This window comes from Magallana gigas, chromosome 6 (genome assembly GCF_963853765.1).
Source record: "Magallana gigas chromosome 6, xbMagGiga1.1, whole genome shotgun sequence".
Classification (NCBI taxonomy): Eukaryota; Metazoa; Mollusca; class Bivalvia; order Ostreida; family Ostreidae; genus Magallana; species Magallana gigas.
This window is the reverse complement of record NC_088858.1, coordinates 50127238-50144778: the sequence shown is the minus strand read 5'-3', so window position 1 is coordinate 50144778 and position 17541 is coordinate 50127238. Positions and strand designations below refer to the sequence as shown.

At 35.2% G+C, this 17541-nt stretch overlaps 1 protein-coding gene across 2 annotated transcripts; it reads right to left on the bottom strand.

The window, feature by feature from the left end:
• Window positions 1-1268: 1268 nt before the first annotated feature.
• LOC105326768 (uncharacterized) lies at window positions 1269-13645 on the bottom strand. Of its 2 annotated transcripts, XM_011426950.4 has the most exons (3): window positions 12601-13618; window positions 2192-2374; window positions 1269-1837 (listed from the first exon to the last, which is right to left on the bottom strand). In XM_011426950.4, exons 1-3 carry the CDS (start codon window positions 12857-12859, stop codon window positions 1374-1376), a joined length of 906 nt encoding a protein of 301 aa, XP_011425252.1. In that variant the 5' UTR covers window positions 12860-13618; the 3' UTR covers window positions 1269-1373. The 2 variants fall into 2 exon arrangements, with proteins under 2 accessions (XP_011425252.1, XP_065944096.1); XM_066088024.1 differs by lacking the exon at window positions 2192-2374 and having other exon boundaries at window positions 12601-13645.
• Between the last annotated feature and the right edge of the window lie 3896 nt (window positions 13646-17541).

Below are 17541 nucleotides of genomic sequence, written 5' to 3'. Positions count from 1 at the left end.
GTCATCGCAATTTACAACACTCTGTAGCGAGAAATACAGATGACAACATTGCGGTAACATCGAAATCGCGGCAATTGCGACAGCGGGATTGCGAGGTGTGTGAAGTTGAATTGATGTGGAGACGAGTTGTGTGATAGCAAGATGGTTTGCTTTGCAAGCTCGTCATAGCGCAACTGCTTGTTATGTAAAGTCGTGATGGCGCGACGGCGCAATGTGTGACGCGACTGTTAAACAATATAACGTTTTACAATGTCCCTATCCTGACACCGTATTTATATTTGGGAACATAAATACATCAAGTACTCATTTATTTGTTTTTCAGTGGTTTGCAATCAACCTTGTTCTCGACTGGAACATTTTTCACATTGGCTGAAATTGTCAAACAGTTATAATAAACGGTTGCCGTTTCAGGTTAACAAGGTAATGCTTTCACAATGCTGAAAAGCCTTCCATGCAACATGACACGATAATTATGAGATACCGCCAGCTGTTACATGTACTTGTATACAGTCCTGATACTGTTGTCATGTGAGCTTATTTGCTTTTATAGTTAATGTTTCCAGCTTGGTTATATTCCGTGGCTTTGTCAATAAAGATTAATGGTCCACGCAATCTGTTGGGCTTTGTTATTATGGCTATGGCGTTATTAGTAATTAATCACTTGCAGTTTTAATGCAAGTAAACAAATTTTAAATAGAGATATCTCAAATTGTTTCTTCTCCAATGTTTTAGTAATGTTTTATTGACTCCATTCTTATTTGCATATTTGCTTGCTTGAGCTTTTCACGTGTGGTTAACTTCTTAATTTTTCTATGGATAATATAAACAGATTTTTAGAGGCTTTTTTAAGGCGTTTTAAACTTTTGTTTCGATTTCTCATTACTATATCTAAAGACAAAACTGCACGAAATTGGTGTTTGGTTCATTTTGTTGAGTGGGTCTTGTGTTTTGGCTTAAATGCTCGATACAGAGCAACTGCAATTAGTCTTGTTTGTTATACATCTATTATTTTAAATCTGGCGCACCGGCAAGCAAGCATGATAGTCAATGCACCCGTTTTAAACTTTGATTCCACTTTTTAAGTACTTGAGCTCGCCTGGACATCTTACTAAAAAGAGCAGGTTCTCCATTGCTTATGCTGAAAGACATGAACATCGCTTTTTACTAAACGTATTTCTATTGCAATGTAATGACTCTTGTAAACTGAATGTGAACAATGTAGCCCATAGGCCTTTTGTCATAACCACTTACTTCCATTAATGCGGGTGTAGTAATATAATAACATTTATTTTTGATAGAGTAAACAAAATATATCGAAGTACATTATTCCACATATTGCACCATCGTCACTCTGAGAATATACAGAACGAATTTCATCCCTTTTCCGGGCCAGATTCTCGGGCTTCGTCTATGGTCATTCTGTTGCCCCTAGTAACCGGAGCAGCATGAATTATAATGTCCTCCAACTGCTCCTGCGTCAAATTGAAGGGAGACAAATCGTGATCAGACATTTGTCTTCTAAGAATCTTTTGATGGCGAGTTCTAGCGTTCATTATTGGCTGATCCAAACGCGTCACTGAATTGTCATTGTTTATTGTTGGAAGTTCTTGTAAAGTGATGATGGAATGGTCAGTTGATGACGTAGAAGGAACTTGATGTTGCGTCTGTTGCACCGGAATCCTCTGCACTTGCGCGTTCGTTGAGGGTTTGGGAGAAGAGTTAGTTTGTGTGTTATTGCGCTGTTTCGCCGGCGACGTCTGGGGCTTAGTGTGCTGTTCTTGTACCTTGTCAGGGTCACTCGTTTCTATTCCTTTCTCTTTGATCTTGTAGAACTCATCTGCAAAATGAAAAAAAAAGAAAAGACAGTTTGGGCGAATAGCTTGATATACTAGGACACTAACATGGACATTGTGACATGCATTCACTGTGCATCGTCTAGGTTCAGAGAGCTCGATGGTCGTGGTCATTTTTAGACTGTATTGATTATATTATAAACCTTAGGCGGATCTGATATTATAAACCTTAGGCGGATCTGATGGTTAGTTTGAAGACCACCCAGCCTCCTTAAGGTCTAACATGTATCTTTGGACATTTATTCTATGCATAAATTAGTATCTTAGTTTAGTTTCATAAGAACATATGGCATATGAAAGTTATACATACATCAATCAATTATTCAAGAAATCTTCACCTGTATAGGAAATGAACAATGTTCCCCAAACAATGCTCCATATCCAACCTAACAAGAGAAATATGGTGGTGAAAAGCTGCAGAAAGGCCACCCAACAGTTAACGAGCACCACTTTGGATTTTGTGGTGTCCTTTTGCCTCACTTTGGAACCACAGAGGACGCTCATTCCAGACAGGAAGGTACCTAGCGAATTAAGAGGACATGACGTCATAATGGCTCAGAAAAAAATGGCAGTGAATTAAAGACGACACGTACATGTATTTATAAAAGTTCAGAGTATATTGATGAAACATTGTGGAAAATGAAGGAATGAAACAATCTAAGACTACAAGTGATACAGAGCAATTTTTAAGAAAAAAACAAAAACCATAATATAGGTAAATGCATTATCATGACTGAATTTATCGTCAGTAATGATGTGAAAAATATATCTTCACCGCGAGAAGAGAAAGAAAAATGAATTCCATGAACTCATGAACCAATACTCAAGAGGGAAAATAGTAGTTTTGCTAACATTAAGATAATTGATGATTTTTGTGGACAGTGACATTATGCAGGCTTTATTAGCTTATTGCAAGTGGCAGATGTCTATAAAACAGCGACTGTTGGCTTGAGTTTCTAGGGATGAATGGAAGACTTAAACAATACATTGTTACTCAAAGGAATTAACTCCAGATGCTTCAAAATTATCCTAGTTTTACATGCCTTCAACTCGTTGCTGTATTGAATGACATTTTCTTAAATATCCTTGCTGATGAGGTTTATATCAAACCGAGGAGCTTCATTCAGTAAACATAATTGTTCTAAACATACATGTCAGTGTATTTAAAAATAGACCCAATCACACCAACGGTCATAATAAAAATATCCAATACACTTGTAAAATATTGTTAAAGTCCGTTTTAAAAATATTCTCTAACGGAACGAAACCTTTTCCATCAATCCAGCACCCATCCTTACCTAACACGCGAATATCTTGTATAATAATAATAATAATAATAATATAATAATAATAATAATAATAGTTTATTTCCAATTTTGGGCCCAGAGGGCATACAAGATTACAGATATTAGATAGAAATGCCTAAATAATAGATTCAACATATAAAAATAGTCCATACACATACATGAACTTGTATATAATGTGCCACAATATTGGTGGTAAAAATTTGCCTTTTACCTTTGACATTTTTCTGGGCACAGTTACGTGAGGTACTGCTGGTTTGTTTACATGTAAACTAATAGTAAGAGTTCTGCATAAGCAAGTTATGTAAATTTATCAGTATTAATATATATTGTTAACGAGAAGGCTAAATCTCCTAGTTATTAATTCGTATCTATTTATCTACATAAAAAGGTATATTGTTATTTCATATATATATATATATATATATATATATATATATATATATATATATATATATATATATATATATATATATATATATATATATATACTCTACTCACGCATAAAGTGTAAATTGTGTATATGTTTGTAATATACTCTCTGTTGTAAACTACAACCAAAGAGATGAAATAAACTTTTCAACAATCACCTCTCTCGGATTTAACCCGGGCACTGATTTTGATACAATGCACGTCACTGTAACAACAAGAAATCTTTGATAGCCTGCGCTGACAACTGCATCGGAATCTAATTAAACAACAATCTTTGTTTACTGCACCGCATAGCTACAGAGCTCAATTCAGTCCTTGTTATTGACAAACTTAATACAGAGACGATGTGGAGACATTTGAAGTCTTCCAGACAGATCGCTTAGTTTTATTTATTGACCAAATAAAGATCTCCTTGACGATATCATCTGTATCTCCTTACGATTGTAACATATCAAAGAATGCCATACATTAGTGGATCGAAATTGAAGTTAACAAAGTTATTCATGACTCATACGCGGATCTAGGGAGGGGGTTAAGAAAATGTGCCTCTGACACCCCCCCCCCCCCGGGAAAACTCAAATATCCCTCGGAACCCCCCCCCCCCCCCAATAATTTTTTCTAAACTCGCGCATGATAACTGATGTATATACATGTACATTAATGTATATTTATGTATAATGTACAAAATGTAGAAAATACGAGTCTGTGCAACAAAATTACATAATAGATATACTGTACTTTCTTAATTTATGAATGAATAGCTCCGCGTAATTGTGAATAAATAAACAGAGGAGAGACAAAAAGACCGATTAATGAAAATACAATTTATTCAGAATTTGATATATGTATCAACACAAAACCAACCATTCTGCTTATTTGAAGTCATGCAGGGTAAATAACTCTTTGGAATGAACCATGTTTGTACTGGTGTGATGACAGTAGATAAATTGGAATTAGAAGGAATTTACTCACATAACTAAGTATTACTGAACAGGCAAACCAATGCGAGTGCGTTTGAAATGAAGCAGTAACACAAGAACTCTCCATTTTTTGAAACATTGCGCAGATTTGTAAATATTTTTGTAGGTTTGTATGAGAGGGCACAGTTCTGGAAGAAATCCTCCAGAAATGTATTGTTTTGATAGCACTCCTGTCTGCTTAGAAAATCCTTAGACTGTTGGAATGGTAAAATATTGGAATGCTATACAGAATAAACATTTTACATAATAGTGTGGAAAGTTTCATTTAGGATTCAGCCAATGTTACAATGAGGTTTATTGAGATAAAACAAAAAAAATACCCCGCATTTTCATACGATACATTCTTGTTGCGTCCCGATCCGATCATAAAGTATTAACGCAATCCAGTGCTCGACCTGTGATGATATCGGAGACTTTACATGTGTTTGTGGATGCTTTCATTCGCGGGAAATCGTCTCAATCAGCCTCGCAGAAAGACAGAGACCTGGCATCGGTCTTATTGATTCTACACGGGTCGGCAGTACAGGTACATCAAAACGGTAGCCCCGAACAAGAACGACAGGAAAATGGCTCCTCTGTGCTATGTTAATTGGCCTCTCTTCACCCGAAGCATGGTTTGATTTATTTATACAATACAGCAAATATTTCTTTTAATTTCATAATAAGATAAGATGATTCGTGGAAAGGTTTCTAGCTATTGCCCCTGGGGACTCCACCTTTGTATGTAACTTTTACATATGTTTGATTTCACATTGGGTGGAACCTAGTCGACAGCAAATTGGTGTTTGCCTAAGGAATGGCGATGATTGCTACGATTATTTATTTATTTCTACAGTCTTCAAAAAGCCTTTATTTTAAAGCTGACTGGTTGTCAATACTTTGATTGAAAGCATAGTTAGTAATTGTTTACAGTAAAAGTGCAAGGAAATGGAAGGTCATTCACCATAAGGAATTAGATACAGACGGCACGTACCCAAGGTTGCTCCTTAACATCTTTGTTGAAAGAAGTGTACAGGAGGATAGCTTTAATATTTGAAACTGGTAGGCTTTGGCTTTTAAGGAATCCGGTGATATTTCAATGTATATATCCATTATGATCATAAAGCTAATGTTCAGATATTAGCTGGTGAAATCTAAAATGGCGGGACAATGCCTCTCGCAGAGATGAACTGAACATTCGTGTAAATTCAAAACTTTTGTTATTGTTGTTGTCAAAACAAAAGAACCAGTAAAAGAACTAATGTTATCCTATTTAATTATTTCTGCCTAACAATCGAAAACAATATCTATTTGTGAGAGAAACAACCCCTTATTTCGTGTTCTACGTCTTATGATAGGCTGCAAAGCCGAATATAGCAGGAGAAATCATTAAGATAATCAACAAAAACATAAAGACTTCATGTCCTTCAAATAAATGATGCTGACATATTGGATTCTGTATAAAACTAATAGTATGCACACCGGTCACGTAACAAACGGGATTAATGTGCAATAAATCACAAGAGGAAAGCCGTTCTTTGCAAATGTTTTTATTTCTGTGAAAATACTTATTGATTTAGCTTATTACCGGGCTCCTGCCCTCTTCAATAATTGAACAAGGAGATAGAGAAAGAGGCAGGAACGACTGGTGAGTGGATATCCCCGTGTAATGCTTTTAATAAAGCTTGTATTTGGTTAAAAGACAATTAATCGAATGGTTCCAGCAACAAGCCAATTCCTCAGTAACGGTAATTAATGGGGAAACTAGAGATTACGAGTCCTAAATTATTGCCCCATTAGCGCTGTGTAATATATCAAAACAAAACTTCTAAAACGATTAGGGGAATTGTTCTAAAGCAGTGATTGTAAATTGAGAAATCGGATCGTCATTAACTTTAAGCAGAGAATCGTCGGAGAGTTTCGATGTGATTTCGATGATTTTGCATGACCTAGCTTCCCCACGAATGGTCCAAGATGGCCTCTGAGGTGTTGACACCCACTCGCATTCATAGATAGGTTTGTTTTACAGAAAACATAATGCAGCCAAGCTGGCTTACTTGGATACATCCCAATCTTTGTTACAGAAAGATGAATTATGGAATTGCGACAATAACATGGCTTAGGATAATTGCAAAGACACGTAAATATAATCTTAATTCAACTTGTTATAAAACAGGAGACAGTATATTCATGTAAATATCCTGAACTTCTCTTCCCTGGTTTAAAAAAAAAACCTTTACTATCACATTTTTTAGAATAGTGTAACGACAATCATGATAGAAGAGGTTATGAAAAAACTGCTTATTTCCATGTGTAAAAAAACTAAACAAGCAAACACTCAAGAAAATCTTTTCTGAATTAGCAAATACCTCTATTCACTAAATACCTCACTGATAATTACTAAACATGTGTTAGATATACAGATAATTCTCTCGCATATCATACAAATGCGCAGTTGACTAAGGCAGGCACATTCTTCCAATTTCCTGATAGCTTTAACTTCTATTGAAATAGGAAGGAAACCAATTGCAAGACTATGCACACAAAAACCCCAACAAAAAACATTTATTTTCAAACTTGAACCCTAACAACACCCCACCCCCTTCCCAAAAAACATCCACACAACTAAATTAAAGACATTAAATACAACGATGTAGTTTTTCTGTAATGTTATTGTAGAGTACTAGTAATAATACATGTTGACTACAAATGGCTCAAGTAAAATTTTAATGATGTCAGTAATAACTATTCATTGCAAAGAGAAATGTTGTAAAGACATTGACGTCAGTGGATCGATCTTACTTAAAATGAAATCCCTGTAGTTCAATCTAAGTGTACCCGTCATCCAAATTAACATATCACCGACGAATTATGAATTAAAGTCAAAGATGATGCTTGCTCGTTAGACGGGTCTCTCTTTGTATCAGCACAGTAAATGCATAAAGGGAGAGTATGATGTAAAGAAATATAAATTCGTAAATACTTTTGTGACGGTGGACTTTGTAAAATGTAAATGCTTAAAAAAATGGATTTTGAGTCAATAGTTTGGTTGTTTCAAAGGAAATACATTTGTACCACTTGGATCCACTAAGCTGATCTGCAGCCGTGTCAATATTTTCTCTAAATGATGAAAAATCAGGTATTGAAATTATCTTTGCACGGGGCGGTCATAACAATTATTTTTATGACTGAGCCCTTTTTGTTATGTTTTATAATAACATTATTAACTATCAATGAATGAACTTTCCATCACGTGCTGTTAGATTTATCTTTTAATAATTACAGACTGGATTCCATTTTTAGACACGTTACCTCCCCTCGTTATTAAAGAGTAAAACACTGAGGCCAAAGTCGGTTTCCGTCAGAGGCTGTAAAATAATGCAAAATAACAGTTTAATGGAATCCTCTACTGTTTGGTTAAGTGGCCGAACATTACCATATAACCATACAGCCACTCCCTAATTGGTCTCTCTCATGAATAAATTGAGAAGTACAGGACACCTTCCTTATACACGTACTAGTATATTGTATGATACCAAAAATTAATCACATTGAGACATAATGACTTTATATTATTCTCTGTTATGTGAGTCTTTGTTGTTGTTGCTCTTCGCTTGCTCTGATTATTCAGAGATTGTTCTTGAGGTTTGTGTGCCATGACTCCTATAGTATGGCCGCGTCACTCTACAGGGAAATCTAACCAATCATTGTTGGCCGGAGCAGCCGCATGAGGACGACGATGCTCTTTTTGTTGTTGATTGGGGAAATACTTTTTCAAACATACTACTTTTTGCATGATTCTATCGCACTCATAAGTTCAATAAATACAGAAAGGGGAGATTCGCAAGGAAACCAAACAATACCAAACATGGAGGAGACCATTTGTATAAATACCATTTAATATCGTTTGCAGAATAATTGATCTGCAAGTCCTTGGGGCTGTATTACAAATTAGTCAACTGTAATCAATACATCTGGTGCAATAAAATCAGTGGCTGGGTTAATTTCCAAGATGAATCAAGCCTGCATATGCATACTGAAAGATTACAGCATTTCTCCATTATGAAAAATGCAGTTTCTTTTGCAGAACATCATTTGTTGTTCCCTAGCGAATATTCTAGTTTTCTTGAAGCATATTCAGTACCGATATTTACTTAAAAATAACCACGTCAGATTATAGTAGCGTGTACTAAATAAAAAAATATTAAGATATCTTTTTCGATTGTTGTCCTTAAATGCATACTTGTACTTGCATGCCTGGCCAAAATGTTCTTTTCAGTATCTGTTTCGAGTGTCTACCACCTCCTCTACACCACTGTGCTTTATAATTTTTCAAAAGCATCCTAATGTTGCATTTTAACGATTGTATCTTAAAAGTTAAGAAATCTGTTTCTGCGCTGTAACCAGACCAGTGGACCAAAGGCTTTCGCAGTATACTTATACATGTACATATCTATTGTATTGGCTGCGACCTTTCCCGACCCTCATTTCTTTTTACAGAAGCACCAGGGTTGATTAAAAGGATAAACATAGTAAATTAAGTGTAAATAATCATACGATCGACAGTGCGGGTGCTACATCAAGATGGACATTGAGTTAATGCTGCCTATACCACTAGTATTCCTTGGGTGAGATAATAAAATGAAAATATCGAAGCGGTCACTAATAACGTATTCTCTTTTGAGAAGTGGACAGGCATATCCTACATCCACTAGGCTATGCCTGTCCACTTCTCAAAAGAGAATAACTAATAACGCAGACATTTGTGTTTTTGACTTTGTATTTTTTTTAGGATGTATACAGTATGTAGGTTTTTTTTAAACAAACCTTGTTTCTATAGCTGGAGCTACATATTACAAGGGTTTACAAAGAAGTATCTGTGATCCAAACTTCCAATGAACTGTTCCACGAGAGTTAATGTGAATCAAATTTGAATGGTTCAAATTATTGGTTCATTGCAAAACTAACATTTAGTTATATTAATATAATTGCAAGGATATTTACTCGTATTCAATATGTTTAAAAATACATATCATGGGTAACATGTCCACTGCATGGTTTCATAGAATCTGACGGAAATTTCCAGCCCTAAAAAACCTTAAAGCTTAGTGATAATAAGGTTATATACAACGGAAGACGTAAAGAATCTTGATCATTGTTGGGTCTACATACGATGAACTAAATGACAAGGCTAGAGATAAAATAAGACTTGTTCTGTAACAATCAATTAAAACAACAGGAAGAATTATTTCAGAGATATTTCTTCTACATTGACAAATGTAATCAACTTATGCATAGATACGGTTAACAGAATAAGTATTCTTGGTGTAAAAATCATGCAGTGAAGTGGCACAAAAATAGCGTATAATTATTACTGTTATGAATTACACTTCAGAGGGAACCCCAAATAGAACTACACCAGAAGTGCAAAACTTATCTAATTTGACACTTCTTGACACAAGACCCCCAACTTAAGCAAGAACAGATTGTGTATTTATGTAATAAACGGACTGAAACAGATGAAGTAAGCAAAAAGTGGCGGTGTCAAGATGAATCCTAATAAATGTCGGTAACCAAAACCTATCAATTGCGCATTCAGGGTTTTTTGAGGTGAGCTGTATATTCTGCATATATAACTGTTACTGGGGTAACAGTTTTATGACCATGTAGATATTTTTTCCAGGAAAAAGGTAAACGACATTAATTTTGATATATTACGAGAAAGGTCTATATGTTTAAATGTTATCAATAACAGATGTCACGAATATCGTCTCCTCTGTCAATATATTGCCTATAGTCTCAGCTGTCAAGTTAAGAGAGAGAGAGAGAGAGAGAGAGAGAGAGAGAGAGAGAGAGAGAGAGAGAGAGAGAGAGAGAGAGAGAGAGAGAGATGACAAATTCAATTAACACTGTTTTGTCTCAATCGATGGGACACAGTACTTTGATTTATGTGGGTATTAGGTCTTGGGTCAAATATCTTCATATTAAGCTGTTTGTCGATTCACAGATGTCCACCGTCAGTCTAAAATCGATCCAGATTTTACAAGATGTTTCACATAATATAATTTCATATACCTCGAGTGATTATCTATAGTTACTGGAAGTTCTCCAAATATTATTCTTTGTTTGATTGAACAATTGCTCAGATATTTTCTCCTTGAATATACAGAAGAAAATAACATTCCTCATTTGGACATTTCTATAATCTACCAATAATTAGCCGCCCTGTCGTGATTGAATGGTTTTATCCCGTGTAGCTTGACCTATAGTACAAGAATCCAAAGAAAAACAACACCAGACACGTGACTATAAAAAACATGTAACACGTAGTGATGGCCGTGTGTAGAATTATACTGACTCAGTGACCAGATACTGACTCCACGCTCGTGAACTTTAAAGAATTCTCTAAAATTTTGTCAGTTGCTTTCCTGAATAAGGTCTATATTTTAACTAAACTTTAACTAAAGCAACACCAAACTGTAACGCTGATTATGCACACTAATTCGATTAGCACATGAACAGATTGACTGTGAAATATAACGACAATGTCTTTTAATTTACTCTTTACATTTGTGGTCATTGTATGATCGGTTTGAGAGCATCTGTCCATAGGACCAACTCTGAGAAATTTGTCAAAACCAGACAAGGTTCTGTCACTGGTAAACATCTCGAGGTTTAGCATTGGTCAACAGATACAAGACACATACAGAGTTTTAGTACTGGTCAACACATACACTGCTCAACAGATACAAAATACGTCCAGAGTTTTAGCACTGGAAGTGTCAACTGATACGAGCAACATGCCAAGTTTAAGCATTATACATGTACATGTATCTACGTGAGAGTCGGAATATTTACAAACACATCTTGAACTCATTTCCAGAATATTGACTATTCGCGCAGATTTATGAAGTCACTTATTATAAAAGCACGTGCACAAATATAAACCACTTAAATTCCGAGATTCCATTGATTGCGAAGTATCAATTGCAAAGTAAATACACCTGATGGAAATTAAAGAACAACCCACTTTACAGGGTCCCTAAAACATTTTCTTTATAGCACGACCTCTAATTAGTATTTGTTTTATCGACTTCTTAATTATCGAACGTTTGACGACATTACTTGCAAACTTTTTTTAATTTTCAGCAATATTTATCCAGCATGGTCTGTCTAAAGATTCTCTTTTTATCACAAAGGTTTATTTCTTAGTACCTTTATAAAATAGGTAACCACTCAAGGGGAAAATACAACCAACCACACACAAAAGACCAATTCCTTCGATGAAACTCCCTGTTGTTACGTGATAGATTAATATACCGGGTCATTGGAATTCTTAAGAAATTCCCCAGCACTATATAAATAATGCACAGTATCTTGGTCGATGACGGGTTTTTTCTCCATCATCTCCAGCACTCAATTACGGGAAAAGAAGTCTTGTCACCCATCCTATGCTTGAACTGTCTCCCAGTCGCCATTAATTATTTTGTTAAATAAGAACAGAGGAAATGGAGCGGATCGTAAATATCTATTTTAATCGGAAATGTCTGACATAAATAAAGAAATGTGTCAACTAAGCACTATCACGGCATGTTTTTGTGATCAAGGCTCTATTCCATCGCTATTTTGGGGGAAATAAGAATAGAAAAATGGTTTTACTGTCAATAATTGTTGGAAAACAATTTAATCTTATCAGACAGTGTCTGGATAAATACGTTTAATGATTAAGATGTTGTCTTTAAAACGAAGTTAATTAGGGGTAAAGTACAATATACAATAGAATACCTGTTACAAGTTTAGATATAAACATAAAAAAACAAAATTGATGAATTCGAAATAAATTTTGTGGTTTCAATATTTGAAGGAAAATGTGCCTAAAGCGTCGCTGAACTTATAGGAAGACATTGGTTGAGTTTTTTTTTTCACTTTGCAGTCGATCTTGCGAATCAATTATTGAAAAGATGTGAAAAATACAGTGGAAAATTTTGCAATAATCAAAATATATATTATTTACAAATGACTGGATATTTTCAAGCTATATACGTTTCTTACCTAGTCCTGGAAGAATAATGTTACAGATAAAGCACACACAGGCCAGAGCCGTACACATCGCAGGGATAGCGTCCCGAAAGTTTGTTTCCTTCGAAGCAGAATCGTTCGAGTCTTTAGAAGCACTTTTATGATGGACCGGAGAGGCCTGTTTGTGAGGGAAAGAATATCCAGGCATCACCGGTCGTCCATAGCCGAACTGTTTCCGGTGGACCCGTGGGGACGGGGTGGGAGTTGACCCCCCAGCGTATATAGCGTGCATGTTGATCAAACAAGACAGGTATTGAATAGCGAAAAGAGTCGGGGAATTAGCTGAAGTGCTAATCGAACATGTTGAAATGCCCACTGCTTCACTCGAATGACGGACGCTGTTGTTTCCCTGAATTTCACATTGATTAGAAGATTATATACCTGTCAATTTTCAACTCTCTGTAGAAGTGTTATTGATTCAGAAAGACGCGGGTCTCAATTGGTAAGAATCCCAGTCAGCTCTAGACTTAGAAACCCGAAGGATGGTGAAGTCAGAGCGCCCTACGATCTGTCACGGATCACAAGGAGTACTCACTAACCGTGCTGTTTGGCCGACTCTCTCCCCCTACCTACACAACAGTGGCACTCCGCTCTATTTCATTGCTTTTCTCCATCAAATGACTTCTCTATGCAAGACAGAACTAATACGATCTGTCGGGCGCAGCAAACAAACGGAGATATATTTTTTATAAGAAGCGGGTTACTGCTTTATACACTCAGAGATCAATGCAGCTTCGATCGGTATAAACTGTGTATTTACACATGTCACTTTGATAACAACACACAAATAGACAGAGAGCAGAGTTGTCCAGTTCCTGGTGCACAAAGGATGAAGCTGTTAGTATCTAATTCCACATTAGCCGAAACAGGATGCACACAATGGAAGCCATGTTGCTAAGGAAAACGATAAGGTAGACACGCCTGCATTATTCAGCAGCCTATTGTTTGCAGACATGTTGAATGGAGAGACCAAAAAGGCAGATGGAATCTCATCACAATTCAAATTATGTCATTTCAAATAATCTACAATCGTGTCAATGGGCAGTGAAATAATACGTGGCGGAAACCCAAGTTGATAGTATTCTTGAATATTGATGAAAATTAGTTGGGCATTAACACGCACAATAAAATCAATACTAGTACCTTCCCTTTTAATACATGTTACAGCAATCTAGAAGTTGGTTTTTTTTTCTTTATTTAAATAGTTTTATGAGCTATATGGAAGAGAAAACTATATAGCTTTCATCCAACCACCCCCTTCCGAAATGAGTTTTACCTTGTACCGTAAATTCATTTAGAATGAACACGATAATACACTTATCCTTGGTATAACGAATTTGTGTATGTCCAGCTAGGCAAATTTTTAAACATTAACTTGAACAATTTTTTATTGTAATAATGAACCATAGTACAACAAATTTACGGATATAGGGAACTGATGATTTGAAGCATAACGGTATTTTTATCCTTGATTACGAATTGCTTTGAAGTCTCAAGAGTTCAAACAAAATATGTAATTGACTTAGTTTTTCGTCAGTATTTGTCTCAATATAAATCCTTTAAATTCCAATAAGTTACCTATTGAAAAGAAGTTTTGATTTTATTCATTAATAAGCACACCTAGTAGTGATGGTGAAAAATTATTTAATGCGAATTTGTTATACTAATATTAATTTATATTAAGAATTTTTTAAAGAGATATAACAAATTAAGGTTATTGCAAATTAAATCCGCGGGTGCCTGGGGAATCGCGAAACAGAATTCAACGGTATTAAATGTGTTGTGGCTTTGTATATCTGCACTTGAACATCATTCTGTTTAATACACCAAGTATTAGTTTTGAAAGATGATGTATATAATTGTGACTTTTGCTAGGTCAGACCAGCATTCTTGATTTTATCTTCTCAATAATTGATAACCGCCAAAGGATCACTTGGTGTAATGTTTTAAAAATTGTCCGTGGTTTTAATTTTTGCACGTAGAAACATTGACAGATCAACAGATTCTACAAACTCCATACTTTTTTGCTAAATGAATTACATTCATTCGATTATAAATATTTATACACTGATAACATTTGGAGAATGTTGCAGAATGATTTTTCTAAATAATAGAACTTGGAATATCTTCATAGCAAATCAGCAATTTTTTAGATTTTGTAGCAATTGTCATGACTTTCTGAAATAAAACTCCAGTCTCAAAAAAAATGCACATAACATACGAACATGCGAGTCTTAGATACTGCATATGCACAATGTATTGTAATAAAAAAATCTAGCCCATCATTTTAGTTTAATTTTAACAGGGAAAATACACACTCTGTTAATTAATAAGACATTACTGATTAACACATAATAAAAAATTTTATGGTTTGATTATATAAATTACCAACAAAACAGTCTGTCTATGTGATAAAACAAGTATAGTTTTTTCTTTCTTTATTTCCTCCCAAAGGAGATTATCATAACATATTTACAAGAATACAAACATATAGACAATTGTAGAGAAAACGAGATAATATAGTCTACTATGGTGCAAAGATCCAGTACATATTATACATAATTACCAACAAGTTTACAGGTGTACACACTCTATAAGGCAATACCAAAATATAAAGTATTATCATTTATATGACACTGTAATCCTGTGACATTTATGTGTATGGACAGGACGTTACACGTGACATTCTATAATAACATGCTGCTGCATCCCTAATTAGGCGGAAATTAAGAAGGTGCAAACTATACGAAAAATCTGTAAATGAAAGGCCTGGGAGTGACCTTGCTCCTAACAGAAACAAATAGAGGTCGTTATTACTAAGTCCACATAGGTCAGCAGATAAGTTAATGTCGAAATTTTCTATAACAGTTTGCCACCAGGCTTCTCTAAATAAATAGGTTCCATCACAAGAAGTAGAAACATGTTCAAAAATATTTGTGAACAATTTTTGACATAAACTGCAGATGTTCGGGGGATGGTCTTGGAGAGTCCAAAGTTTAACAATTAATTTACAAAGGGTAACTTCCTGAACATCGCTAGGAATTTTCCATATCCAGTCTGGTCTGCTGTTTCCAGTTATATGTCTAAATTGAGTTAAGTCGTCTCGGAGCATGCAGTTTGATCTGGAAGGTGTAAAGTGGTAAAACACAGCTGAGTTAACAGTCTTTTTCCATTCAAGTTTATTTAGAAACAATCCATTTTGTAGATACGAGTTCAGATGTTCTAACAGATTATATTTATCCAGAAGGTGAATTACGTCGGGAATAAAGCCGTAGTGTTTGCAGTTTGGAGAATCGAGGCATGAAAAAAGGCGATGAAGAAAGATCTTTTTCGTGAGGCATTTTGTGTCCATTAAACAGAGACGGCCAAAGAACTGTAATTTACGTTTGTCAATTTCGGAGGCTATTGGTTAAAGTCCAAAGATTGACTCGCGCATATCTGATCTTGTATGTTTTGGAAGATTCATGGCGTGTTTACATATGAAGTGCTGACGTACATCCAAAGCGCGGTTGTCCTTCTGTTTAAGGTCACACCATAGCTCACTACCGTATAGAACACTAGGAAGAACAATCCGTTTGTAAAGCTTTTAAAGAGTTGCGGGATTGAGGTGTTCACTTATTTTGAGAGCAAAATACGTTTGTTGACCTTTTCTGCATGCTTTTGCTGTTCTTTCTGTTGGATCAAGCTTAGCATCTAGAAGAGTACCAAGATGGTTATATGATTTTGAAATTTTAATGGTGTCGTGGCCAAGTTTCCAGGAAAGAGAACTGTTGTTGATGTCTGTTGGAGAGAAATATAGAACATTAGATTTGCTTGCGTTAAATTTGAATCGCCATCGAGTAGAGAAGTCGTAAGCTGTGTTGAGAAGGGTTTGAAGACCTCGTGGTGATAAGGCTATACAGGAAATATCATCTGCAAGTGCTGGATTTGAAGATCTAATGCTGTGAATTCCAGTATTTGGGTCTTTGGTTTTGTAGTTCTTGTAGGAGATCGTTTATAAAGACTAAGTAGAGGAATGTTGAAAGGATATACTTACATGACAAGATAACATGGCAAAAATGCAATGTTTTTTTTTCTCTTTCGTTGACTCCTGGAAAATGAAGTTCATCCAAAAAAAGTATAAAATCATTCTAAACGAAGAAGAAATCAACGCTTTTCTTTACCTCTACCCCCTAAAAAAGACAAGAGAGAAATTAATGATTCGTATACTCTTGAGTATCTATAATTTTCTATTAAACGAAGAACCGGTACAGATAAGTAAAATATATATTCGGTCAAACGATTGAACAATCAAGACCATTCATTATAGAATATAGTACTTTGAAAAAGTGAAAGTTGACACTTTCGTAAACAAGTCGTAAAAAGTGGATGAATGGGGCTTTAATACAAATATGTAAATTGTACGCTATAATAAAAGAGTAAGTGCATTTCGTCAATCATTAGTAGTCTGTTCAAGTATTAAGAGCGCAACGCAATCCTTCCGATTGTAGTAAAAATGAAAACCACAACAAATGATTTGATGATTCTAAAATAAAAACCGCAATCATTACCACTTCTGGTGACGCATTTCCTCTAATGCCGTACAATTTTCTAGAGATCTTATATAACCAAACTTTAGATAGGTTCGTCGAAATGTTTAACCATAAAATCTTGGTTACTAACGAACTAATGATAATCTCGTTTTCAATCAATTTTTATCATCATTATTGACTCAATGCGAATTTTTTCCTTTTCCAATTTCTAGAAAATATCGTCAATTAAACTGTATTGTCTTCCCATTACGAAAGCCCTTTGAGCTCATTTTCGAAGGTTAAAAAAAAAATTTTCGCGAATAAACGCGTAACTATCGCAATATAACGCGTAACTTTCGCGAATAAACGCGAAACTTTCGCAAATAAACGAGTTAGTTTCGCG

Coding starts and splice junctions, on each gene's coding strand:
- LOC105326768 (XM_011426950.4), bottom strand. CDS start 12,859: ATGCACGCTATATACGCTGGGGGGTCAACTCCCACCCCGTCCCCACGG. Junction 2,375..12,600: donor CATTATTCTTCCAGGACTAG/GTAAGAAACGTA, acceptor TTAATTCGCTAG/GTACCTTCCTGTCTGGAATG. Junction 1,838..2,191: donor ATTGTTCATTTCCTATACAG/GTGAAGATTTCT, acceptor TTCATTTTGCAG/ATGAGTTCTACAAGATCAAA.